The sequence below is a fragment of the Venturia canescens genome, chromosome 1 (assembly GCF_019457755.1).
Source record: "Venturia canescens isolate UGA chromosome 1, ASM1945775v1, whole genome shotgun sequence".
NCBI lineage: Eukaryota > Metazoa > Arthropoda > Insecta > Hymenoptera > Ichneumonidae > Venturia > Venturia canescens.
In genome coordinates this window covers 18,321,745-18,348,111 of record NC_057421.1, presented here as the reverse complement: position 1 = coordinate 18,348,111, position 26,367 = coordinate 18,321,745, and the positions used below count along the sequence as shown (strand labels likewise).

At 36.3% G+C, this 26,367-nt stretch overlaps 2 protein-coding genes and 1 long non-coding RNA gene across 6 annotated transcripts in view; 1 reads left to right on the top strand and 2 right to left on the bottom strand.

Annotated features, from left to right (window-relative positions):
• Positions 1 to 376: 376 nt before the first annotated feature.
• CycG (cyclin G) lies at positions 377 to 21,105 on the top strand. 3 transcript variants are annotated; one of them, XM_043416975.1, is made up of 6 exons: positions 377 to 530; positions 11,798 to 12,056; positions 12,546 to 12,962; positions 13,295 to 13,540; positions 13,728 to 13,936; positions 14,338 to 21,105. In XM_043416975.1, exons 2-6 carry the CDS (start codon positions 11,937 to 11,939, stop codon positions 14,381 to 14,383), a joined length of 1,038 nt encoding a protein of 345 aa, XP_043272910.1. In that variant the 5' UTR covers positions 377 to 530; positions 11,798 to 11,936; the 3' UTR covers positions 14,384 to 21,105. The 3 variants fall into 3 exon arrangements, with proteins under 3 accessions (XP_043272910.1, XP_043272918.1, XP_043272926.1); XM_043416983.1 differs by lacking the exon at positions 377 to 530 and adding an exon at positions 3,111 to 4,175; XM_043416991.1 differs by lacking the exon at positions 377 to 530 and adding an exon at positions 7,055 to 7,288.
• On the bottom strand, positions 1,476 to 2,830 carry LOC122409473 (uncharacterized). Its single transcript, XR_006260708.1, has 2 exons — positions 1,687 to 2,830; positions 1,476 to 1,609 (listed from the first exon to the last, which is right to left on the bottom strand). It is a non-coding gene; the product is annotated as an uncharacterized lncRNA (long non-coding RNA).
• Positions 21,106 to 21,434: 329 nt separating the features above from the next.
• The window catches only part of LOC122409378 (scavenger receptor class B member 1-like), a 49,953-nt gene continuing 45,020 nt past the window's right edge, over positions 21,435 to 26,367 (bottom strand). For both annotated transcript variants that reach the window (XM_043416900.1, XM_043416892.1), the window contains exons 7-8: positions 25,403 to 25,647; positions 21,435 to 24,858 (exon numbers count right to left, since the gene is read on the bottom strand). In XM_043416900.1, coding sequence (XP_043272835.1) covers positions 24,499 to 24,858; positions 25,403 to 25,647 — 605 coding nt within the window. In that variant the 3' untranslated portion in view covers positions 21,435 to 24,498. The remainder of the gene's footprint in view (positions 24,859 to 25,402; positions 25,648 to 26,367) is intronic.

Here is a 26,367-nt window from a genome sequence, read left to right as displayed (position 1 = left end):
AGAAGTTTTTCGTTTAACGGAGAAAATGTTGTTTTATTTTTATAACTGAAATAAAACGTGAAAAAAAATAAATCCCATTCTATAGTATAGTATTTTTCTCCCCTCCCCTTCGGTGTATTGTTGACAGTCACCATAGCATAATGCGCACAGCATAGAAACACACAAAAGAAAATTCGCAAAATTTTTAAAACCCCGTCAGCTTTAGATTTGCAAATTTCGATATTGAGAGATCTAATAAAATTTTATTTATCCCTTTTTTGTATTTCCTCTAATTAAATTCCATAATTTCAATGGATATTCTTCAAAGAGGAACTACTTTTCGCGTTGCAAAATGGCGTTGTACGGCTCGCGTAGTGATCAGCTGGACGAGACGCCGCCATTTTCCTTGTTATCCGTGAGTAACTGTCAAAATCGGGACCGTGTAGTGTCTTACCCGGGACTCTTTTTTTCTTCAATCATATCCCGTTAATTAAAACAAAAGAGCCAAGACTGGTTGATTCTTTGGTGTGAGGGCGTTTGGACGCATCCGGGTGAGTTTTTGTATTATTTTAATCAATTTCATTTTCCATTGCAACTTGAATATAAAAAACGCCAAAGAAGTACGACGCTTCGGTGTTCCGCTGGGCATATCAGCGTTTGTAAGGTTATTATCCGTACGAGAGTAACGAACGTTCAACAAAGAGACGTTTTGCAAAATAATAGTAGATTGTTTCTTGACAATTAATCTAAGCGTCATCAATAGATGAACTCAAAAGATAAAAGATCTATCAAATCGAAGTATTTTTTTTTATATGAAATTTTCAACCATTAAAAAAAAAACAGAGCTTTCGCACGTTCTCGTTTGATGGAGACATTTACGCATTTCGTACAAATCAATCAGCAGATTCGTCTCCTACAGTTAAACGAATACTACGCAATTCTTATCTCATTTTTTCACGTTTAACCTTATAGTATCGGTCTTAAAGGAATCTATTATTTTCCCATCCCTTTCTATGCAACTTTTTGAATTTTTTTTTTTTGCCTCTAAAACGGAGTTTGTACATTTATGTCTAGAATAAGTTTGAATAAATTACCATTCGATTTGAATGCAATTTCAATCGGAGAAAAAATTTAGTTCTGTACTTGTGAACAAATTGCTATGAGCATATCCTGATCAACAAAAAATGATTTTTCTGACTAAGAGTTACATAAATATAAAAATGACGCTGAAGTTTCCAACGTTGGAGTCCAACGAAATAATCGAAAAAAACTCTCCAATAATTCCAGTAATTCTCCTATTTTGTTCCCTGCCAAATTTGCGATTCGTAGTTTTTCAAGCTGCACCAACGATTCGTGAAATAAAAAATTGGTGAATTAAAAACGTTTTTTTCGTTCATTTCGTTGGAGTCCAACGTTGGAAACTTCAGCGTCGTATATAAAAAGACAATAAGAATAACCATGGTCACCGTCTTATGAGTAAACAAATAATAAAAATGTCAATACACAATATTTATTGTTATAGTCGCAGGCATCAATGAATGTCGTTAGGATACATTTTGGACTGTAGCCCATTAGGATTTATCGCTAATATTTTGGAGATGGTTTTCGAGTCACGTCGTCCGAAATAGTGCTAAAAACAGATCGAACGAGTCTAAATACGAACCACACATATGACTATATACATTGGAATACGCGTTGAACTCGCACCATTTTTTCAAGGTCTTACTCCCTGTTCCAACCCGACTCTTCGCCCTACATTGTGGAGAATGAGCCCCACACCAATTCTTCATCTAACACATGATGAATAACATCCGATTCGTCCGTTTAAAATTTTCTTTTACGACTTTGCACTTTAGTTGTTCTACTCGAAATCGAGATGGCGTTGAAATTCTTTTCTTAGGGTTTTTTTATGTTGAAAAAATGGAGCGTAACGAATATTTTTGTCACAATGTATATCCAAGTACGCGAGAGTGCGTACGTCATCGAGTTATTTTGAACTACGTAGGGAAGCATCGAGTCGTGCGCCCATGTTGATTCAGAAACGCGCGATTATGCAACACGATTTCGGCGAGGTTTTCACTTATTTCATATCGGACGTTTTTTTAATATCTGAATATCTTGTTTTCATTTGTTCATTATATAATCTATTTTTCCAAATGTCAATCATTGATTGGTGTCAGAGGCGATTTCAATCTTGTCTGCCGTTCACAATGAATTTATCGAAAATTTTGTCTTTTTTAGAGACTTTTCATAATTCAATGTTTACCAAAGGTCAAATTTTCTAAATACTACCGTTTCGATTGTGGAACAACTTTTTTCAGGAGGTTAATATACAAAAAGTTTTTTATGGCAATGCAGGAACAAAGTTTTTTCGGTGAAATTAGATTTTTTCGAAAATATACGCGAAACATTTTTTTTTTTTTACTAAAACTTCATTTGAGACTCGAGCAACGAGATGCACGAACGTACTTTCAGGCGAGATGATGTTAGTCAAAATCGTCTCCCTTTTAGTTAATTCGAATCATGATGCTGCCGCGTCATGTTCAATGAATTAGATCCAAATTTATTGGTTGGAGCATATGAATAACAAATATAAATATAACGACAAATCTGACGATTTGGATAAAGCATAAAAAGATTAAATGCTTCCAAAAAAATCCCGAACGCCTGATGATGTAAATTGCCCATATCGATTGAGAAGAAAACGTAAAAACGATGAGTTTTTATTGGGTCAATAAATCGTCAGATAAGTATGTTAATGCTCCACGTTTGAACAAAAGGAAGAAAACCCTCAAATAATAGTTAATCACGAGTAGCGAGATATTCAAAATAAAGAGCGCTCCAAGTCGTAAAAGTGCATTTTTCGTGCATCCCGTTTGAATAAAACTCCACCTGGTATGCATAGAGTCGAGCAGTTGCGTCAGCTGTGCATGCGCACGACGCGTCTACTAACAGCGTTTCCGCGCAACTCTGGTGGTAAGAATCAGAAGCTCGGACGCTGTTGTGTACAAAGAACCGCGCACAGGGTGAGGAGGGGGCGGCGGCGTCGCGACGGTGAGCGGCGAAAGGGGGGAAAGGACTGCCGACATAAAGCGAACCTATCGGGATCTCGGCAAGTTAGATACAGTCAACGGACGAACGGACTCGTCGAGAACGTTTCTTTCCTCTGGTGTGCTCCCGACAGGGGCTCCAAAAGTTCTTACGTAAATAAAAAATAAGTGGTTTCGACTAAACCTCTTTTTTTAATGGTGTGTTTTTTCTTTCGGTTTATCGAAACGCAGTTGAAGTGTAACAAATATTATTCTCGGCTAAAGCAATCAACGTTTTCGCGACCGCGAACCAAGTTTTCGTTGCTAAGAGAAAATAAAAAGATCTAATCCCGCGTTTATACACGCTGTGAATATGTTGGCGCGCGTATAGAGCCCTCGGAGAAAATGAAAGGTTCACTGAGCGTGAACAAACTTCTCCCGCCAATCATGAAAAAATTAAGTAACATGGAATAAACGAGAATATCAAGCATCAACTGATTTCATATATAACGAAACAACGAACGTCCACTGTTAATGAGTCACTGCCTGAGATAACCTAACATTTAAAAAAGCTTCCACTAAACGAGCAAACGCAGCAAATATACGAAAATATTATTTTTATTATCGTAAATATTGCCAGAAAAGAAGAGTATTTGAACCATTCCATCCTAAGCTCTCAAACGTAAATACTTAATTACCAGCGTACTTAACGAAAAATATATCGAAACAGTAACAAGCTTTTACCCAAGATCGAACAACACGATTAAGAAACTATCGAGACTGAATATTATTCGTTAGTCAATATCTATAGATGTCAATTTATTTATTTAACCATTAGAATTGATTATTTTTCACTTAATATTTCTTAGAATTATTCACGGAATAATTCTTTTCCTCGTACTCTTTGTGACGCTTTCGCCCTACTCGTGATTTTGACGTTTCGTTGCATCAGCCCTCTCTTCCCCTCGCGTCCTTTTCCACACGTACGCACACAAAGCGTTCTTTGTTCCCGTTTGACGGATCTTTGCCATCTATCGGGAATCTATCTTCGTACAAGTACCAATAAATGCTGTGATAAAATTTAAATCAACAAACAAAAAATATATATTGTATATTTATGTATCATAAAACATCGTGGACTCTCTACTATTGCTGCAATCTTGAAATGTAAGTATACAAATTTCCATCTGAACAATAATCATTCAATAGTCAAAATCACAAAAATTATGATGAAATCTGCAGAAAATTTTTCCCGTGATACTTCAATGTAACAGCGCTTTTTTGTGGAAAATCGTGAAAACTTCGTGCTTTTATAACTTTCATAGCAATGTTATAAAATATCACAAAATAGTGGGGGGAAAAATCGTCCTTCATCACGAGTAAGTCACGCCGAGAAAAAACGAAAATTTGAACAATTGAAAACTTTGCTACGGTGACCATAAAATTCAGCCACTTCGGCAATGTTTGAACGAGGTTGTGACGTCAGGAACGAGACACGTTCATGCACGTTCCAGCACGTTCGAGCAGGCGCTTTCACGTTTTCTTCCGACACCCGCGCGTGGAATCATGGGCTTATTTGAAAATTTCAATTCTTGGTCAATTTTAGTTTATTTTTCCTAAATTTTTTGATGCTTAGTGGTAGGTTATAAATTGGGGAATCGAACAACTTTTAATCCGTAAAATATAAATATTGCATTAAAAAAAGTTATAATTGCTACAGTGTCCGACTCGTAGAATAAACGTTGCTTCTTCGGAAGCGTTCGAGCAGCAATAGCATATTTTTGACGTCTCAAAAGAACGTTTATATTATTACGAAAAAGGAATTTTCCATGACTGGAACACATTCTCTGACCATTATTCATTTTTCGTCAAATTTTTACTCAAAAATTGACGCAGAATTTTTCAATTTTCTAAATGTGCTAGAAAATGTTCCGAAGTCGAGTACGACGAAGACGAATTTTTCAAATAGTCCAAACAGCATATTTAGCTCATAATGAGAAGTGAAATTACCGTCTTGGATAAAATTAGCTTCTTGTGACGAGTGAAACATTTGACAAATAAAAAAATTCGCTGAACTCAAATGATGAAGCACGCGAGGAAAACTGTCAAAAACGTGTTTGTGTTTTTTGTATCGGAGCTCGAGGTACGCGAAGACGACCGGCGGGAGGGAGCGAGAGGAAATAAACGGGCACAGCTTCGCGACATTGTGGTTCGGTTTCATTATTTTAAATAGAATGCAACGTTCGAACTCTTTCGCTTCGTTCGGTTCGATCCAGGCCGCGTCAACGTAATTCTTATCTCATTCCAAAAAAGTTTCTGGTAGTGCGTGTCCACATTATCGAAAATTCGATTCGTATTGATTTTCTCTTTTTCTGTCTTCTCGAATTAGAATTTTTCTATCTCCATATCTAAATCCCCAAATGGAAAATAGTCATCGGCCTCGTTTTATCGGATACAAATCGATTCGTTGAATAAACGTGTCGCATCAGTCCCACCGTGTACATGGTCTCGAGAAGCGTTATCTCCTGACACAAGTGCTGCTCATTGTTTAGGCTCGCGAGGACGAGCGCCGAGTCTCGCGTGACTTTCGACTACTTTTTCGGAGGATCGTGACCACTCGAAACAACGAATCTATCAACCCTGAAGATAAATAATCATTGAATTTACAAACACAAAATTGAGTTCTTCAGTTTTTTCCATGATAACAGAAACATTTTTTCACGCCATTTTTACTGCGTCGCGCATTCGGGAAATTCGAATTTTCACGTTTTCCTAAGGCAGTTATGATCTTATCATTTTCCGAAATCTCGCTTTTTTTTTATTCGATCCTAGTTTTTCGGCTACGTAAAAATCTGAGAATTTTTTCTGGGCGGGTTATTACGTGGTCTTGGGGTCGGTAACAACGGAGAAAGTGACGGCGTGTACAAGGCCTGCTGAGCCCACCAACCGATGCGCAAGGTCAGGTCGGCCTACGTTTTTTCGGGCACGATTTTTTAAATTCTCGTTATTCGCTACTAGGAGATATAAATTCGTGCTTAAAAAGCTTGAAAAAAATGTTTTACGATTTTTGAAAACGTCGATGGAAGTGTAAGTTGATCTTTCATTGGTCATGTTCACTCGATTTTGGAACGGGGCGAAACGGTGAATGAAAATTTTGCTATTTCTGCTTTTTTATTTATTTGTTTTTTTTTTCATCGCAGGCACTTTCGACGGGTTCGTATAGAATTTTCGGACGCGTTATTGTGACCTCGTGATCCGAACCTTGGAATTTGTGCACAATAATGAAAAGAGTATTGTGAAATATTGATTGTGCTAATAAAGTACAATTTATTCATCGATCTTTCTCTCAATACCGAGTCTCATTCGAATTGAGCAGTTCGTTAAATTCAAAAAAGTGATACAAATATTGTTTTTATTCATTCGTACGAAGTGATGGATCTCTATTATCGAAAGAGACGTCAAAAATGTAGCATTTATTAAAAATATATAAATCGTCTTATAAGTGGGGCGAAAATGTACGGCGAACGAGTGATATCGACACCGACGATAATAAAATCGATCGAGCATTCGTATCGAATCCTTGAATCTTCGCCTCCCACTCTTTCTCTCGCCACAGCCCGGATTGAGTCGCGGACGATCGGAAATCCTTGAATCGCGGATTACGGCGACCAGTCTCGTCCTTTTTCCGTGCTAAATCGATCGAGGTCTTGACGTCAGAGATCTCGAATGTTCCAAACGATTTATCCACACTCATGACAGTTCCTCCTTTCGTTATTATCATTATTTTATTATTGTTTTATAATTATTATCCGCGTGGACTTCAACATCCCCGAACGTTCGTGTCGCAAGATGTAATTTATTCGTTTTTCCTCGCTCGAACGATACGCACGTCTGGCTTGTTTACGTTCTGCCATCTAGAAAGGCCATCGTACGAAGAAACCCCCCCCCCCCCCCCCCTCTTCTTCGCGTCTCCGTTTAGCTCCACAAACGTTCGGCTAATTGATATTATTTATTCTTGAAGCAGAAACGCAGGGAAGAGATCTGTTTGGTCAGTCCTCGATTCTCTTTGTTTACCTCGAACTCTCTCCCTCTTTCTCTTCTCTGCAGAAACGCGTTTACGCGCTTTGATGCCGGAACACATCGCTCGTAACCATTTTCTTTATAACCTCTGTCGTGCGCGCTCTTCCTCTATATACACTCCCTTGATTTTCGGATACTTTTTCGTTGAACGAGAAAACAAACGATCGTTCAAACGCCAGGACTCTGGAAACACTCGAGCAGTAAGTGAACAAGTTTGTGACCGGTGACCATCGGATTTTTATTTCATAGCCCAGATGAATTTCTATTGATCTCCGAGTGCTTTCTGGAACGAAAAAAATTCGCCTCGTTTTGAAGTATTGAAAATTTATGAGTGATCGAGACAGGAACTCGACTAATTTTTACAGGAATTTTTATAACAGAGTAGAGAAAAAATATGAATTTTCCAAACTCAAGAAATTTTGTCTACCTTTATCAGTTTATTTACCTACTCTCCTTTATTTTTGTTATTATTTTCAAGGGTTTAATCGCCCCATCAGAAATACTCGAAAACTATCGCGGGGAAATATTCGATGTTTTGGCACTCGTAATATGCCGCAACACAATATTTTTTCGATACAGGAAATCGTGTCGTCTCGTCTCCGAATCTGTGCTTTTGTTATTACTAATTACATCGGGAAATGAGTTTTTAATTAGCCAATTTTCATGAACATGGCTGTCATTACTGAAAGTTTAAATCCTCGGATTAGCGCAGCACATTAAGAGTAACGATCACTCACCTAACCTCGCTTCGATGTTTCAAAATCCCAATTCTTCGACACACAAAAAAGTTTCGTCAAAAAGTTTCGTAGGACTGTGGCGGAAATGGACTGACAGTGCTTTTTTGTAATCTCGGTCAAAGCGTCCCGAGGAAAATCACTTTCGAAATTCGCAGTTTTCTCACTCGCATTCTCGGTGGTGGGAGGCCGACGGACCCAGGCGCCTGAGAATGTTGAGTCAGGAGGTAAACAAGCTGTAGTTCGTTTTCCCTGGTTGCCTCAGCGAACGGCGATTGTGCTTGTGTGTGTGGGTTTTTTTTCGACGTCTCTCTAAGCCTCAAAAAAGGCGTAGAATGGTGATATTGTTTTATGAATCACGTCGAAGCCTTTCGACTTTTAAAAAAGAACTTTTCGTTCGCAAATTTTCAAGCGTAATCGTGTTCGGATGACGCTGAAGTTTCCAACTTTGGAGTCCAACGAAATGATCTAAAAAAAACTCTCAAATAATTCCAGTAAATCTCCAATTTTCTTCCCTGTCGAATTTCCAGTTCGTTATCTTTTAAGCCACATCGATAATTCGTGAAATAAAAAAATAACTAATTATAAATCTTTTTTTCGTTCATTTCGTTGAACTCCAACGTTACAAACTTCAACGTCGTCGTGTTTGGAGCTTTAAAGTACTGTCACGAGCGAATATAAACATTTATCATGTACGTTTGGGTGTTCAATTTCTATTACAATTTTTTTAAACGCGGATACAACCCAAAGTCCATCGACTATTCACAGTAAACTTCGATTCTGAATGGCTGTTTACGACTTTTTTTAAATTTCATCTATTCTTGCAGTAGTGAAGAAAAATTTGTGTTTTCCACGACGTCGCTGTTTGCGACGTTGGAGTCCAACGAAACGAAGAAAAATAACATTTGTAATTCACCAATTTTTTATTTCCGAAGTATCGGTGCAGGTTGAAATACTGCGAATTGCAATTTCGGGAGGGAACGAAATTGGAGAATTACTGGAATTATTGGGGGAATTTTTTCGATCATTTCTTTGGACTCCAACGCTGCAAATTTCAGCATAATTATTTTCCACTTGGGTCAAATAAAACAATAAGGGCCGTTTTTTCAGACGAAAATTCAAATTCAGTTCAATTTTTTTCACATAATTTCGACATACATAGAACGAACCGAGTTTAACCCTTAATAGTCACACGGGGTATATTGGACCCCAGCCGTTTTTCGACCGACGATACCAAATAGGAATTTCGACAAAATGGGACTTGTGGTCCCCTCGGTCGGCAGTTCGAACCTTTGAGAAGGGAGCCTCATCGTTATTATTTGAAAGGGCCCGTTAGTTTAGTTTTGGTAGTCGATCAAGTCAGAACATGCGAAGATCTGGGGTCCGATCCACCCCAGGGTAACAAATTTAACTAATACTACCTGAAAGCGTGATTTCTCAGATTTATAGAACGTATTGATTTTTTTTTTTTTTTTAATTGAAAATTACGATTTCTACATCAATTTTTGTGAAAAAAGTCATTTTTCCTGCATTCTTTTCTTTGACATTTTTTTCTAATATCAAAAATAACACGAATAGAATAAAATCGTTATGGTTGTTTCTTAAAGGTTCAAAATACATTGCAGTATTTTTATTTTCTTTTTTTTTACAGTTTTTCAATTATTTATCGTCCCCCAAAGTGAGTGGGGTACTTTGGACCCCGTGTGACTATTACGCCAGAAATTTGAGGTGTGCCTAGTAAGGGTTAAACTTAGATTAATGTTCGATCTCGTGAAATTTCCAAATGAAAATCAAGCGGATGTAAACGAATTTTGACCTGAAAAGTCTTGAAAAACTGAACGACCGAAAAAACATCAAATTTTCTCCGCTTTTCTGAGTCACGTGAAATACAATGAAACCATTTTTCTGACCATTTCAGATGGTCAGAAAAATTTGTCGTTTCTAGAAGGAGCGCGCGAAGATAAAAAGTTTGTCCCAATTTTGTTTCGATGACCCAGAGAGAAACAAGAGCTTACGTGCAGTCGTACTCGTACGACGACTTAATGCGTCAGTTGAGTGCTCGTGAGTCACGTATACGCTCGAATCTCAGGGCGTCTGCATATTTTGTGTCCAACGATGTTTACCAACTTTCGAAAAAGTCTAGGGAAACCGAAATTCTGTACATTTGTCCGTGAACATTTACGATTCGAAAAAAAGAAGAAAAAATAAATAAATGAAGAGCTGGTAGGGTAGAATTAAATATAAAAATACTTTTTGAATCGTGCGTTACGACGAGCGCGTGGTTTTGTTATCGACCCTGACCTCCTTTTTCCCCCGATGTATTTTTCATCCGACCTCGATGTTTGTTTCGTTATTTTACATTTATATTTTTTAAGGCCTTATATACACTTGCAGCGGGCGAGAAGCGTGATTTTCTTCATTTTTTTTTCTACAAGAAAATAAACGTTTATTGAAAAGCTGCGAATGATACTTATTAGCACATATGTTCGTGTACTTGTACAATTTTTCTCATAAAAAAATTTCTTAAAATGGCGCAACTCCAGCTGGTATGCAGCTGCCGTGGACATGATAACTAAAAAACTATTAATCCGATCCATACCAAATTTATAGGACTTATTTATTATAATAACAGCAGCTTGGGCCTGGATGAAGGATTTCTTAAAATTTTGATTTAAAAAGAAATGCCGACAGTTTTAACAAAAAATTCACTTTTTGAGGTCCTAAATTTTCGGCTTTTTTGTTACAATTTTTTTTCCAACAAAATACGAAATCCTTCGTCCGGATCTAAGCTGTCGTTATAATAATTAAGTGGCATAAATTTGGTATGAATCGCATTAATAGTTTTTTAGTTATCGTGTCCACAGCAAAGATATTTTCCAAAAAAGATGATTCTGAGATAATCGCGTTTAAAGATTCAAGCGCGCACAGGGCGGTCGGTTGAAATACCCACGACTACGAATCTAATGCTCCGATCTTTATGAAATTTGGTGAGAATGTTCTTCAGACATTGTACTTGAAGGATATGTAATAAAAAAAATTTCGATTTTTCCGCCCATCACGAAAAATATAAGGCCTTAATAAATACGATCGATCTTTATTATGTTGGTAGTTTCCAGAAAACTTTTAAAACTTTTCATGAAGCAGGACGACGCTTCGTTGTTTTTTTTTTTTTTTTTTCGAAATAGTTTATAAATTTCTGTTTGATTCAACTGGTCCAAGGTCAACGACGAACGAGCCAACCATTCTAAAGGCTTCGCTGCCGCTTCAACGATAACATCATTTTCATGACGCAAAAACGGTTCGAGTGGGGAGGGGCTCGAGTTATTTTTCACGCAGGGTCAATGACAAGGAAAAATTGGCACGAAAATACAATCACGACGTATACGGCGATTTTGATTTAATAGGAAACCTTTACAAACATTTGAAAATTGTCAACTGAGAAAGACTTTTTTGAAACCACGCAACGAAACTTGAAGTGAAAATAAACAATTCACGAGACTTTTTTTTTGTTATTTTAGTCAGGTTTTACTGGTTCGATATCATTCTACATTTTCAGGCCTTGAACCACAATCTTTTCACAATTAAAGCAAGAAAAACATCTAGAATAATGATGAAAGAATGTTGCCACTAATTATGGAATACCTGAGAGAATCAAGCAATGATGTTATCGTCGGCGACACTCACAACTCATGGATTCATGAATTTTGAATAAATAAATAAATAGAAAAAGTTGAAGAATAATGTTCACAATCGATGTACAATTGTTGTTTTGTATTCCTGATTCGTGAGATTAATCATAAATTATTCGAATCTTTCAAGAATTTTATTTCCAATTGACAATAACAACATTCAGATGATATTTACAACAGTCTAGTTATGCAAAATCTTAATATACAGTTACTCGTGTCTCGTCGGTAGTAACTCTATAAATAAAGTGATAATTAATCATGTTTTTTTTTGAAATTCTGTTTGCAGACACCAGGCTAGCCAGCTGGGCCATTCTTGTGGTGTGACTTATTATCAGGCGCACTACAATTAACGTGACATCGATACTACGATAGTCACACGCTTGGTTAACATCAATCAAGTCAGCTATCGGTCACACGTCGCAGGAATGGACACTTCGGGCTCGCCTGTACCGGATGCAATCCACTCTCTCCTTGAGCGCCTCCAGGAAGCTCTTCTACTCGAGGTTAAATATCAACCGAGTTTACAATTACCAGTCACCACTCAAGTGAGTATTATTGGGTTGTATATTCGTTATGGAGGTTTCTTATATCACGATGTTCTTATTTTTTTAAGCGAATCATTAGAATTCGAAAATTTTTATACGAGATTCCACGAAGATTTTTCTTTGAAATTGAAATATGATTTTTGTTTCGATTTTATTAAAAAGTGCTGCTAACAGGGTTTTCTTTTATGTATAATTGAGCATTTACAAAATAATACTCCCAATAAATCATTTGAATGAAGCAAAAGAAAGGAACGAAGGTAAATAATGATTGTAGAAAATGATAAAAAGTCGAGACGTGTCAAAATCGAATACAGGAAGATTGAGAAATAAGAGATTGGGGATCAACGAATCGTGGATTTTTTTTTCGATGCAAACATTTAAATCTCGGGTTTGATAAAGCCTGATAAAGATAAAACGGTGAAAATGTATTTGGAAATAAAAAATATCGTTGAACAGATAATCTGATTGTTTTTTTCTTTATTTTTGCAGAACGATGAGATAACGATCGGTACACGCGATGGTTCAGCTCACGTGTTGAGATGCCTTAAAGTATGGTACGATTTGCCGTCGGACGTATTGTTCATAGCGATCAATTTGATCGATCGTTTTTTAACAAAAATGAAAGCCCGACCGAAACACATGGCCTGCATAAGCGTCGCGTCGTTCCACATTGCCGCCGTCCAAATGGCTCAGTCACTGGACGCCGATCATCTTGTGTCAATATCACAATGCAAATGTACCGGTGGCGATCTCAAACGAATGTCCGACGTTATTGGCAGTAAACTCGAGTGGCAACCCGGCACAACACCCATCACTTCTCTCACATTTTTACGACTTTTCAACGTCATGTTTCATACAGCCGCTTCCCAACTCGGGCTCGGTGAACTTTACACGAGTATCGTTACGGTAAGACAATTATTATCCAAATACGTGTCACGAAAGAGGAAACATTCATCGAATGTAATTGGTTGAGAGAAAGAAACCTCGGAAAAGATTTATTGAGAAGATTGAATCCACGAAAGAAGTGCATTTGAACAGAGAAACTAAAAATGAGAAAAAATGCTGGTGTTATATGCATCATTGCGTTGAAGACGTCAAACTCGAGTTTACATTCATTTTTGACATTTTTTAGTACAAACCTTTTTCTTTTATTTCAAGTTTGAAAACACCTGAAACTTTTTAAAACGAATAAATTATTTAAAAAATCGATGATTAAATTTGAGCTGTTTTTTATTCAGGAATCTGAACTTCTTTTGAGGCTGGAAATGGTTGCCTGTGACGGTAATTGCGCAAGTTTGCGAGCCTCCGAGGTAGCTCTCGTTCTTATTTGCACTTATTTGGATTCGGCGGTTAATCGCTTGGATGCGAACGCCGATGCGACAATGTCATCCAACGGTGGATCGTCCGTCAACATACCATCGACACCCGCTCATCAGATGCTTCGGCTTGTTGAATTCGCCGCGGAATTACAAAAAATGTGCAAGGTAAACCAATATTTCCACGGGAATGAATAATTTTTTAAATTCGTGTCATTTCCCATTCTATTATCAATTTATTCATTTATAAATTACCTTCGTCATTTTTCTGCTTCAGTACACTTTTCATGCCATCACCTTTATAATTGTTGTTTTTGGATCGGTTGTGACAGTATTTCGTTCAATTTCCTTGCAGATTACGGACGAGAGTTTCTTCGCTACGCACGAACTCGTGAGTGCTGTTCTGAGCAAATACAATGCACAAGAGCAGACACCGCACAGACAGAGGCTCGTATGGCGTTTGTCATCAAGAACTGCACGTCTTTTGCGTCCAACTGACAAATTCACATCCGTATTGCCCGTCATTGCCGAGCATGCACCTGTATCATCGCCAAGCAGAATTAGGTATGTCAATTTTTGCTTCCACTTTCTCAGGCAATATTGCAACTATCAATTTCGAGATTGAATGACAATGATACCATGTTGAAGATTGGATCTCGTACAGTCATAATATCGAGTTTTAATTGCTGTTCAAATTTTCGTTTTTGTACTTATGCAAATGAAAAGAGGATCAAATTGAAAGATGAATCAATTGGAAGGAGAACATTCGATAAATGCTCGAATAATTGAAAATAAAATGAAAATCAAAGTTTTTGCTCTTTCTCGAATTCTTGCGAAAAAATGTTGAATTCCTCTCATTCTAAATTTAATTAAAACGATTAATACGACATGAACTTTCGCATAATCAAATATTACAAGCGAAGAGATTCGTAGATATCAACAGTTGTGGACTTTTCTAATTACAGAAAGAGCCGAAAATTTGCTCGTCGTCACGGCAATAAGAGGCGTTAAAAACCGCTATGAATGGAAAGAAAATAACAGTAAGGGAAGCAGGAGTTAATAATTCGTACGTGATTATTAAACGTGTTTGGAATCCGAAAAGTAAAAAAAGCGAAGAACAGAGAAAAACGTAAGTCCGTGTGTCATTGATCTCTCCGCTGGTTTTGAGGCTCGAATAAGTATCACCGCTCGTACCATTGATTAGAATGGAAAAAAAGAGACTAAAATCATCGTCATCGTCACCATCATCGTCTTAATATTTAAAAAGAGGAAGAAGAATGTATGAATCGCCGTTGTACAAGGTTGACGACTGTTTAATGGGATTTTCTCGCCAATCGATTGAGAAGGCCGCTGGAAGAATTATATTGTCAGGAGAGAGCGTTTTGAATGTTCAGTCCTTGCGAATTTGCGTGAAAAAAAAATATATATATTATTGTGATTGAGTAAGGTCGAAAAAACGAAGAAATAATTTCACGGGGCGCGCGAGGTAAATTTTGTAGAAGCATTGAAAATTAATGTGATACAAATTCGGCAGTGGTTTATTAAGTAGGAAAAGTCCACTGTTAACAAAAATAGGTATATTCTATCTATAAATATATACGAATATAAATATATATGTATATACACGAATATACATCTATATATATATATATATTATATATCTATTAACGAATGAATTAAAAGCAAATGAAAGCAAAAAAAATATAAACAAGTCGTGAAAATGGAAAAAAATTACAAATAAACAAAAAAAAACACAAAATGGTAGCTAAATGAAATCAATTAATGATAACTTAAGTGTTGATAAATGCGAAAGAAGAAAAAAAAATTAAAAATGAATCTTATATTAAGGTGAAAAATTGGAGTGGAGATAAACAACAGAAACATAGAATCGTGACTGTGAAATAAAGAATAATTTTGTTGTACGTTTGAATGTGTGAATAACTATCAGTTTAAGAGTGAGTGTGTGTCCGAGACATTTTTTCTGTCAATTCCACCCACGATTGCTAGAAGTTCAAACCATTGTTTGTTTTTTCACTGTATTTCTCGAGTTAATTATTTTGTCTCTATAACGCATTCGGAGAATCCAAATTGTTGAGCATTGGAAAAAAACGAAAAATCTCGGTACATCATCGGAGGATGAAAAATTTGAGGATTTGCGAAGCTGTCTCGAAGAAAATGAATGTTGACGAACACCATGACTCAAGAGTAAATTTTGTAATGTTTTCTTTTGATTATTTATTTGTATGAGTGTCTTTTGAAAAAATGATAATTTCCACTTTTTTCCTCTTCCAGTTTTTTAAATTAAAAAACTCAAAGTTTTAAAACAATTTCACGAACCCCTGAGGGGTCAGGAATATCGAAAGAAATTTTATTTCATTCCAACATAGAAATGAAATTTCGCTTGGATTCAGTCCATGAATGACTTTTCTTGAGACTCTGCTTCGTACATAAAATGTACATTTTCTCGACTTCTCGCAATCGAAGGTTGATATTGAAATTTGTATATAATATATATTTCTGTATACAAGATGAGCGTATATCTTAGCACTTTCAATAACCTTGAACCGTCGAATTTGAGGGAAAATATTTCGAACGAAAGTTCCATCGTTCCGAATGACTCATTGCACCGATTAATTTTCCGTACATCAATGATTTTTTCGTCGCGATTTCCAATAAATTTTTCCAATTCATTGGATAAATCGTCGTGAAACGACTCAACAATCTTCGAGATAATACTTATTCTAAAATATGCGATTTTCGTAAAAGTATTCTCCTTTGTATTATGTATCTTGGAAAATATCGATGATTTCGAATTTCGCATCACGAGAATTCACCGAATTTTCTTTTCTCCTCATATTTTCCAACCTACTGCACACATTCGACATACGAAAATGGGTCAAACTCGGTTTTAAGCAAAAACACGTTTGAAGCAAAGAACAATATCGAATTTGAAATTTGAGATAAAATCGATGAATAAATGTTCGTTGCTGAATACACATTTTATTTCGATACTCAAGGTGTTGAGAGTTGTCATCTCGTCCTGTTCGTCCACAGGACAGACTGTAAATCACGATCCTCGTTGCCTGCGTCAGAGTTTGATCACTCGCAACATAGTAACCTAATAAAATGAGATGTGTAGAAGAAATTTGTGAAAAAAACGTGGATAAAGAACATTGTATAAAAAGCTTGAAAGAGAGATTAAACATAGATGGCTGGCCTAGACCAACGATTGTAACAAAATCAGAAATGGGCAAAATTCTAATCGGCTTCATTCGAATGCAAGACGAATGAAAGTTAATGCAATTATACGTAGTTCTTGAATTTATTATTTATGAAAAAGAAATAAATGCAATAGTGATTAAATTTATTAGACGAAATGACGATTGGAATATTATCAAATGTTTGGGTGTTATTGAAAAATTAAATTTTACCCATTACTGTATTATACTCCAGCTCATCGCAAACTCGAGTATCGCGATTCTTGAACGAAACATTTGACGATATTTTTGTGCTTTTTTTTCGTTTTTTTTTTTATTTTTATTTTTATTTAACAAAACAGTTTGGTGATTGAATGTTTGTCTGGACAATCGTCTGTACCAAACTGTATACATGTATCTATTATCTTATTTATTTTTTTAATTTATGTGTCTCGAAATGATTTGAGAATCGCCATATTTCGAGTTAAATTGAACGAGTAAAAAAATGACAACCGACGAAAAAGATGTAGATAAAGTAAATGGAACAAGAAAGATCTGTGGGATATGTAACGTCAGAATGTGTAGCCAGTTTGTGCTAGTCACAAGATAAAAAAAAAAAGCATTATTAATTAATCGTTGTCCCTTCAACTCTGTCGATTCGATGAACTTATTTTATAATGTATTATAATCTGTACATATAATCTGAACGGAGAAAACGAAAAAAAAAAATACAAACAAACAAAGAAAGAAACAAAAAAACTACAAAAGCGAAAAGAAAAAAAATCTAACGACGATGAATATTCACGGTACGATTATCATTTAGCACATGGATTCTTGAAGAAAATTTTCTTCTATTACGAGCAAAACAGAATTAAAAAAAAAAACACGAGGTAACAAGAGCTTACGAAAAGATTATAATGGAAAAAAGTAAAAAAAATTAACAAAATAATTAAAACGATCGAGTTGAATGCGATTTTTCGCAATTATATCAATACCATCAGCAAATGCAAACAATTTCTTGTCACCGATCTTCTCAAAGTCTTACATATCTCAGGGTAATGCGGTTTTTGTGAAAGAAAAAAGCTGATGTCACGAAAGTATGATCGACACCAATGTACAGAATTTCAAAAAAAAAGTAAATGAATCGTGAATTATATCACGATAATTTCAATATTTTCGTGAACCATTTTTTTTCTCTCACGTGGAAAAAATCTTCAATCACGATCGGTCCTTTTAGAGTGACAACAACACGTTGTCGTCGTCGTCGTCGTCAAAGGAAAAATTGATATCGCGAAACACTAAAAAATTTTTTGAATTTCGAGAACCTCAGTAATTTAATGAAATATTTAAAATAAAATCATTTAAATCAAAATAATTCACAAAATATTCTCAGTGGAGAGGAGGGGAATTTATCACGAAATCTTTCTCCAACAATTTTACTTGTCGAATAATTCAACGAATTATTGCACTCTTTCATTCACTCATCGCAGCTGCAATGTGTCGCTGGATTTACATCTGTTTTCAAACCAAGACATGTGTGTTGTATCGACGAATGCTTTTTTTTCTTTCCTTTTCTTTTTTATATCACCTATTTAATGTGGGCAATTATTGTGATGCCAAGAAAATTCGTTTGTGAAAATATAAATAATTATTATAAGAATCAACTTCGTGAAAGAGAGCAAGAGAGTGAAAAAAATGCACAATAATGAAATCCACGATAAAGAGAGAAAAAAATAAACAACATTTCGACCTTACCATTTTGTTTTGTTTTTTTTTCTTTCATTTCCGACATATCGTTGTTGACATATTCATCAACAATGAACGCCTGGATAATTTCTAAAAAAAAATAGTTTCTAGCATTCGCACAAGACTTGGACTGTTTTGAATGATAAATTATAACAAATTTTCAAATATTGTATGCATTTAGGTCGATTTCAGATTTAATGAATTCATTTGAAACTCAATATTCATACGTAAAGTAAAAAAATATTTTTGAGGTTAATTTTTTGGTTAGAATTATCGTTTTATGCTATCACTGCATTTAAAAAACATGAAAATTTTCTTCAATATACGAAAAAAGGAAATTTACGTAAATATGTTTACATCCATGTGGATCTATAAAATTATTGTTCTACGAATTGATTTTGATTTATTTTGTTTAACAAGTACGAACGATCCCCATGGCCATTCACGAACATGATCTTAAATCGAGTGTTGAATTCCCAGTCGGAAATCCGAACGTTGTTTTTCGAATCGGCCTTTTCGATCGCGAGGGCGTTTGGTTATAGGGCAACAGACCTTTGGATTAGTATTGTAGAAATTTGCAACAAAAAGTTATCGGAGGCCCTTTTCTCCGTTCTTCGTTTTTAGAGCGCGGATGAAACTACTAAACTAAATATGTAAACACAAACGTGCGCCGGCGGCCACGCGACCTTCGAGTGCGAGTATTTTGTTTCGATTCGTTGTGTCGGAGAGCAAAATAACTGACCGTAGAAAAGTGAATTCTGGACATTCTCGGTCGAGGATGCAACGTAATCGGGCGCGTGTCCTCAAGTTAAAATATTTGATGTGTCATTGGAAAAAACTTTACTCAGAATTCAACGAAATCTACCGATGCGGAATTCAGTGGCGACCTTATGCTTACATTCATATCATTGATCGTGATTCACTTGGTGAAGACAAAGACCGTCTTTCTCTAACGTTATTTCAAATGATTTGGAAAACTGTTCATCGTCACAGCTATACTTGATGTAATTCTTGATGCAAAATACAGTAGGGAAACGTTCGCTTTTTAAATAACCTATAAATCGAACGTTATTTCAAAGCCCGTAAACCCCAACAAGCATGGGTTACCGGCTTCGGTCGTTCGTTTCGTGGTTATGTGGCGCAGAAAAACATTCAAATATTTGGAAAAAATGTATACATTTCGTTTCCAATGTGTGAGTTTTTCTTGAATTTCCAACAGTATGATGTGAAAATTTCCACTTCAAAGGGAGCATTATTCAGTGATTCAGTGATGTTTTTGTTTTGGAAAAATGCACAAGTGTGAACGCCGCACGCCACAGGCGTGAAAACCGTTAACCCAGGGTGGGGGTTTTAGGGTTGACGCGAATGTCCAGTAAATAGTAAAAGTCGATCGCAAGTGTCAATGAATCGCTTCATTTTTGAGTGAAATGAAAATTATTTAATTTTTCAAGTAATGTCAAACGGCTGGTTCTTCATGAGATTCACGAAACGAAATGATGACTGCTGAAGAAATAAGAAAGAACGAGTCGAGAACGAATGGAGTGGGAGAAAAACCGTTCGAAGTATAAAAGCAAAAAAAAATGTATAATTCGTCAAAAAATGTGATACAACAGCGAGCCCAGCCAATAACGTAATTTTAAAAGATACTGTCAAAAGTACAAAACGATTATTTGAATGAGTTTAATAGGAAAAAAAATGTCTAAACATGCAGACGTAATATACAAGTCTGCCCTTGAACTGGGGCTTGGAGAAACTCGCCGCATCGTCGCGGCTGAATCTCGAAATGCCAAAATCTTTTTCACGTCGATTGAGCTATTTGATTGAAAAATAAAACAAAAATAAAACATTAGAAGAGAGAAAAGTTCGATAAAAAATATTTACGAGTCGTTAAATATAATTATTATGAATTATCATTCCCAAATGTTATGTGAAAAATTTGTTGACCCTAGAAAAGTGAAGGTATTGTTTCAAAATACGTGAATAGAATGTTCCAAAACTTCGTTAGCGAAAAAAGTAACCTAACATAATTTCTGTTCAAGTTCATGAAGCAGTATTTTATGAGGCGTTCAGTGGACATAATCTTTTTGTCCGAATTTATCATTTGGTGATCCCATAACCGTGTATTTTTTTAATAAATTTATGATTAAATATACTGAATGAAGAATACCTTTTCAATAAATAAAAAAAGTATTAACAGTTATGAGAATTTGTAGCCCTCGTAATAACTCATATGTGTGTGCGCCATCTCGCGGCAAATGAATAGTTGATCAATGTATATTATTTTCACTATACGTGGACGCTTCGCTTTTGAAATTTGTCAATATTATTTTGATCACTGTAGGCGACGAGTACATCCGCACGTCAAAGTTTCTCTTAGATTTTTATCCTCTAATTGTACATCAAAATTGCACAAAATTTTATTCTCAGTACTCGTAAAAACGAAGTTTCATTTTGTGACACGTATCGGAAATAAAAGATCGTAATAAAATTCATACTCTCGCGTAACGATATTCGTATGTAAAACACCTCGTTATTTTTCGGCTCACAAATACGTACTACACGAACTGAAAATCAAACGGAAGTGTAAAACGAACAAACAACAAATGTATAATTTAAAAAAACTGAATTTATGTGCGTAATCCATTGATGAATGTAATATTTCGTGTGAAGAAAGAACAAAGAATATGAGATATATGTTGACGCTACATCTGGTGGCAGCTCGAGGAACGTATGTTTTCTACGCAAACTTTTTTTATATTGCGGAATAAAACAAAAGTGTCAGCCTATCAATTTTGGTGTTGAAGTGTTTTTTCCCATCCCGTCTTTCCAATAAATAGTGTTTATCAAATTTTTTCATTTTCGTGTGTATTTAACCACTGGACTCGAGAAATGTTTTTTTCCACAAACCATTTTGCCCGACTATTGAGGCTAGTGCTGCCATGCGCAGGTTAACGGACATTGCAATTTTTGCGTGAAAAATTTCGTTCGTTTCTTTGTGTAATGATGTACTGTCCAAGGGTTCACGAGCAGAAATGAAGTTTTTCGGAAGTTGTAAACACGCGAAATTCGTCGAGACGATGAAATAATTCGAAGACATAAAAATGAATAATAATTCATAATTCATAGAAAACAAATTTGTTCTTTATTGAGCAATGGTTTTTACGAAGAATCGCAGTGTATAGAACATTTCACTGGCAAGACTCACAATGTGTTGTTGCATGATAACGCGACAATATAATATAATAATAATGATATAATTACGTGAAAAATAGACAACTATCACATTCCACTCCGCACAACAGCGTAAATAAAATAATGAATTATCTAGGATCATGAACTCACTAACGTTCGTTTTCTCCATCATTAAACTAAGTTTAAACTCAGTACATGGTAGGTATAGAGCTATTTGGAAAAAATGGAACCGATTTGCAAACGCATTGGAAGAAACGACCATTACGAGGACAATAGTATAAAATGATATTTTCTTTTCGTTGTTTTTTACGCCAAGTTCGTTGCGTGACATGTCTCAATTTTTGACACCTTTTTCTCGATGATGAGAAAACAAAAGCAAGAGCATAAATCATTGTCTTACTTTATAGTAGCGATTAGAGAAATAGAAAAAAGTGATTATTGATGATAAAAAACGTGCGCTCCGTCCGCTGAGAGGCCGAGCAAATCACGCACTACGAAACACTGATCGAGTGAAAATTTCAATATTTCTTTACAAATTGACGATTTGTAACGTAAAATTTAGTCACTTTTGGTAAGTATTTCTCAGGCGCTTATAACGACTCACTACGTATAGAAATACGCCTAAAAAATGTGTTGAAGAGACAGAAGCAACGAACAATATATCGGAACCCTTTCCTGTGACAACCACGCACACATATTATTTTGTTTTTTCACTATAAGGCAAGATTTTCGTTTCGTAATACGAACATTTCTAAACTATTTCAAGATTTTTCGTTTCTTTATTTTTCAACCGATCTTTTCCATTGAATATTCAGATAACCCAAAGATTTTTCAATTCTAATTGGAAAAACTCACGTCTCGGTTAACCTTCTTCCGAAGTCTGTGGCTTCGTATTTGTACATCTTATTTCAAGTTTTTTTTAACTGTAATTTGCGTTAAAAAGTAAACGATTTAAAGAGCATTAAACTTATAATATTAAATTGTTAAATATTTTAAGTGGCTAAATTCGTTGTTGTTTCTGTGTGTTGCTTTTTCTATTCGTTTTTTTCTTCTCATATTTACATATTTACACTTCGTTTTAAACTTGTCTACACGGAGGAAGCAAGAAAAAAAGAATGTCCGTAGAGGATTCTAGTTGTATACGTAAATTGTGTCAAATACTGTTGATTTATTTGATTTGCAGAATCGTAGGTTGTCGAGGGGAAGTAAAATATTCTCAGGCTCGGGATAACCTCAAAAAAAAAAACACTTTCACTTTAAAACGGGATTCTTCGTGCATGTTTTTGTTTGTGTGGTAATGAAATGAGTGAACAACATGCTTAATTTGAACTCTTCACTTAATTTAAACTCTCACTCTTTCGGATATTTGATATTATCGAAAGAACAAACACGGGGAAAAAGAACGTAATGGACGGAATCGCTGCTCAAGTATAATGGCGGCGAAACGAAAAATGAAATGGCGCTTCGTGAACGACCCGTGACGAGATTGAATAACGAATTTAGCGGGTTTCTTTGCTTCGTGCAGGCCCGATCGAAAGTTCGATTCGATAAGAATTGTGCTCGAGCTTATTGCGGATAAAGTAAAATAAATAAAGTATAAATCGATAAATATTGATCCTGGAGAGTAAAACTCACACGAGACCACTTGACGAATCAGCGTTGATGAGAATATAATTAAAAATTCAATGGGAATGAAAAAGTGGTCGAATCACCCGAATCCCGTCGCCACAATATGTTTATTTCAAGTTCCCATCAACCGTAGGGAAAGAAAAAAAACCCCAAAAAATTCTCATCGTATCTACGAGGCTAATAAGAAATATCCCAACGAAAAAAATCCTACGCGTCATTCCATAGCTATTGAATCGAAGTTTCCGACGAGACCGTACGCGCATGGCAGAGACACAGTTGAGTCAACGATTCTGCTGTCAGATGTGTCATATACACAATAACTTATCGTATTTGTCATTTAATCACTAAAAACGTTTCTTTTTTTCTTGTTCTTTTTTTTTTATTTACAAGACCCATTGCCAGTAAATAAGCGGAGCACCTTGACATCTCTAACAAGTGAGAACGCGTTTACGCGCTTCTCCAAATCGTACATAAATGTGACAATGTACAACTCCCGTAAAGCGATTCGGAATTTTCGTGCCGCGTGAAAACGTCGCGACGAGGTTCGAAAAATGGGGCACGGAGGAACATTGGCTGCTGAGCGAAGCGCTAAACCGTCTCAAATACATTTACAGATCGGTCTCATTGCACAGATCCGTATGGTTGGATGATTCGTGTCCTGTTTAACCTGTTCGCGTAAATGACCTCTCACAGATCGCGTAGAACGAGTTGCTCGTGTGAACGTATGCATCGTCGTCAGTATGACTTGATCGATGTCCGTTTATTTTGTTATTCGTTAAAGCGAAAAGCGGTCAGGCTATTTCGTATTTTCACACTATTCCGTGACAAATAAACTCGGCAACAAAAACACGTCGTACTCGTCTCGAAACATGGATGAACTGTGGGTTTGTGTGTGCAAGTGCGTCGTGTGTTTTTGCGTTCGTAATAAAACTAGAAACGGTTGGAATTTGGAATATCATCCCGAGAAATCACTAATGGCGCCATCTATGAACAATTTATCGGTACAAAGTGTCATTCGATTCTATGTTTTTAGGTTACGTTTAATATTTAACGGCGACTTGATTTGACGCCATTTCGCGAGTGCTCGAATCGACTCAACTTCAGCTCATACGATTATGCTTAAAAATAATTTACGTATTGCGGTATTGCTTTGACCCTTGGGACTCCAGAGGTGAACAAAATATTTGGAAAATATATCAATGAGAATTTAAGAATTCATCGACTTTTGGCCTTCATTCCTGTTTTTTCTCAGCAGATTTCGTGACGGACATTTTTTTACCGTTGTATATTTAACCCCGTTATTTTTCTTCCAAACTTCATCGTTTTGGTTTGGTAGGAAACGACGTTCCTTAGTTTTCTCGCTCAAACGAGATCCTCCTTGAGACACTCGGAGTTATCGTGCTGCTCGGCCGTGTTACCGTCGTCTTTGGAATCGAGGAGCGAACTGTAGTACGTGTCCATCATTTTTGACTTGACCGATCCTCGTTTCTCGTTCAAAAAGCTCAGTCTCTTCCTTTGTACTTCAGTATCGAACCATTTTCCCGAACTTCGCTGCTTGTTACTTCCTTTCGGACTGTACAGCAATATTTTCGTTACACTCCACACGAGGAATATTAGCCCACCGAGGAATGACGCGCCACAGGCCACGTCCTGAACTACGGGAAGCACGTTCAGGTACAGCCAGAAACGGTTGTTCATATTTTCTGGAAGTTCGTACATTCCCTGTCGAGCAAACATTACGAAGACGAATTAGATTTTTTTTTCAGTATTTTATAAATTTCGTCATTTTTTTTAAGTATTTCAATCTTCAGTACGCGCATAAGAGAAAATCGTTGGAATTCTTTATGTTCGGATATGTCGCGCCGACCTCCATTGCGAGATCGTCATTTGACCTTGGTAATATTACTTCGAACCTGTAATTACGACAGCACGCGTCTTTTTTTATTCTTGCCATTGTAGACATTATTGTTCACTGGAATTCAACGACCGAGTGAATCGTTGAATTTTTATGTGTTTCGTATGGTTATTCATTTGACATCGCACGATTATCTTTCGCGAATAATCCAAAGTATTCGTATTTTTCTTGCAAATCGAAATTTCCCAAGAATTCGTCATTTTTAACATCGAGATTCCTTCAGATCTTGCAATTTTATTTCGTAAAACTTTCCGAATAACGACCATCCCGGTTATTCATATGTGGTAATATTTATACGTATGGAGAGGCTCGAATATGTATATGCGACTTGTATATATATATTGTACTTACGATTTCGAACCAAAGAAGTGGCAGAACAAAGTTCGCAAAACGTTCAACGTTGGCAATACTGCTGATGTCTTGCAGCGCCATGTTTATTTGGAAACGAAACGCTAGATCCACAGGAAGGCCTGATTTCGGTTGTATGAAGAAGTACGACTCGTGCTTTTCCTGTTCGGGTTCGAGTCCTTCGACTGACGCGAGCAACGATGGATCGGACTTGTAGAAATGGGGATAAGACAACGCTATGGGAAAGCCTGCAAAACAATAATTATTGTTTGATTTAAAATGGAGGTGAGCGGTTTGTATTTTCACGCGTTTCAATGTCGAACGTCAGTCGGCAGATCGTACACGTTTTTTAACGCAAAAGGGAAAGAGTTCGTGGGTATTTTTTATTGAAAGGTGCAACTTCAAAAATGTTGAGTTTCCGCGGAGATGAAACCCGCGCGTACTCGCTTCGCGTCAAAACGACGCGAGGGAAGGATTCTCGAGGTGCATACGCGATCGAAGCGACACTAGCGACAGTGACGCGGTGTCAGAGTTGTTTGTGTTTTTGTTGACGTGTCTGCGACCTTTGTCTCCGCGCTGTGCTTTACAAAAAACTATCCGCGCGCGCCGATAGTCATGTACGTTACAGTGCCTCTGCGACACACGCTTCTTCGTAAATTTTATTCAATAATTGTGTATTGAGAACACGGAAGAGAAAATGCGCAGTTTTGCAGCTTCACGAATGTATTTCTTCGTTACAAAATATTTTCTTATCACTCTATTGTTTTATGATTCGAAGTAGCATCCACCATTGTTCCCGAGCAAAAAGGATCCGCAGTGTGAAAAGAAACGGAACGATTATTTACGACGAGATTATCATTGAATTTCGTGTCCATCAAAATTTTCCACAGGACTGTCGAGAAATTATTTTTTGATGAGTCTAGTTTCGTCGTTCCAAATTTTTGTTGATTTAACCTTCTCAACCCGTT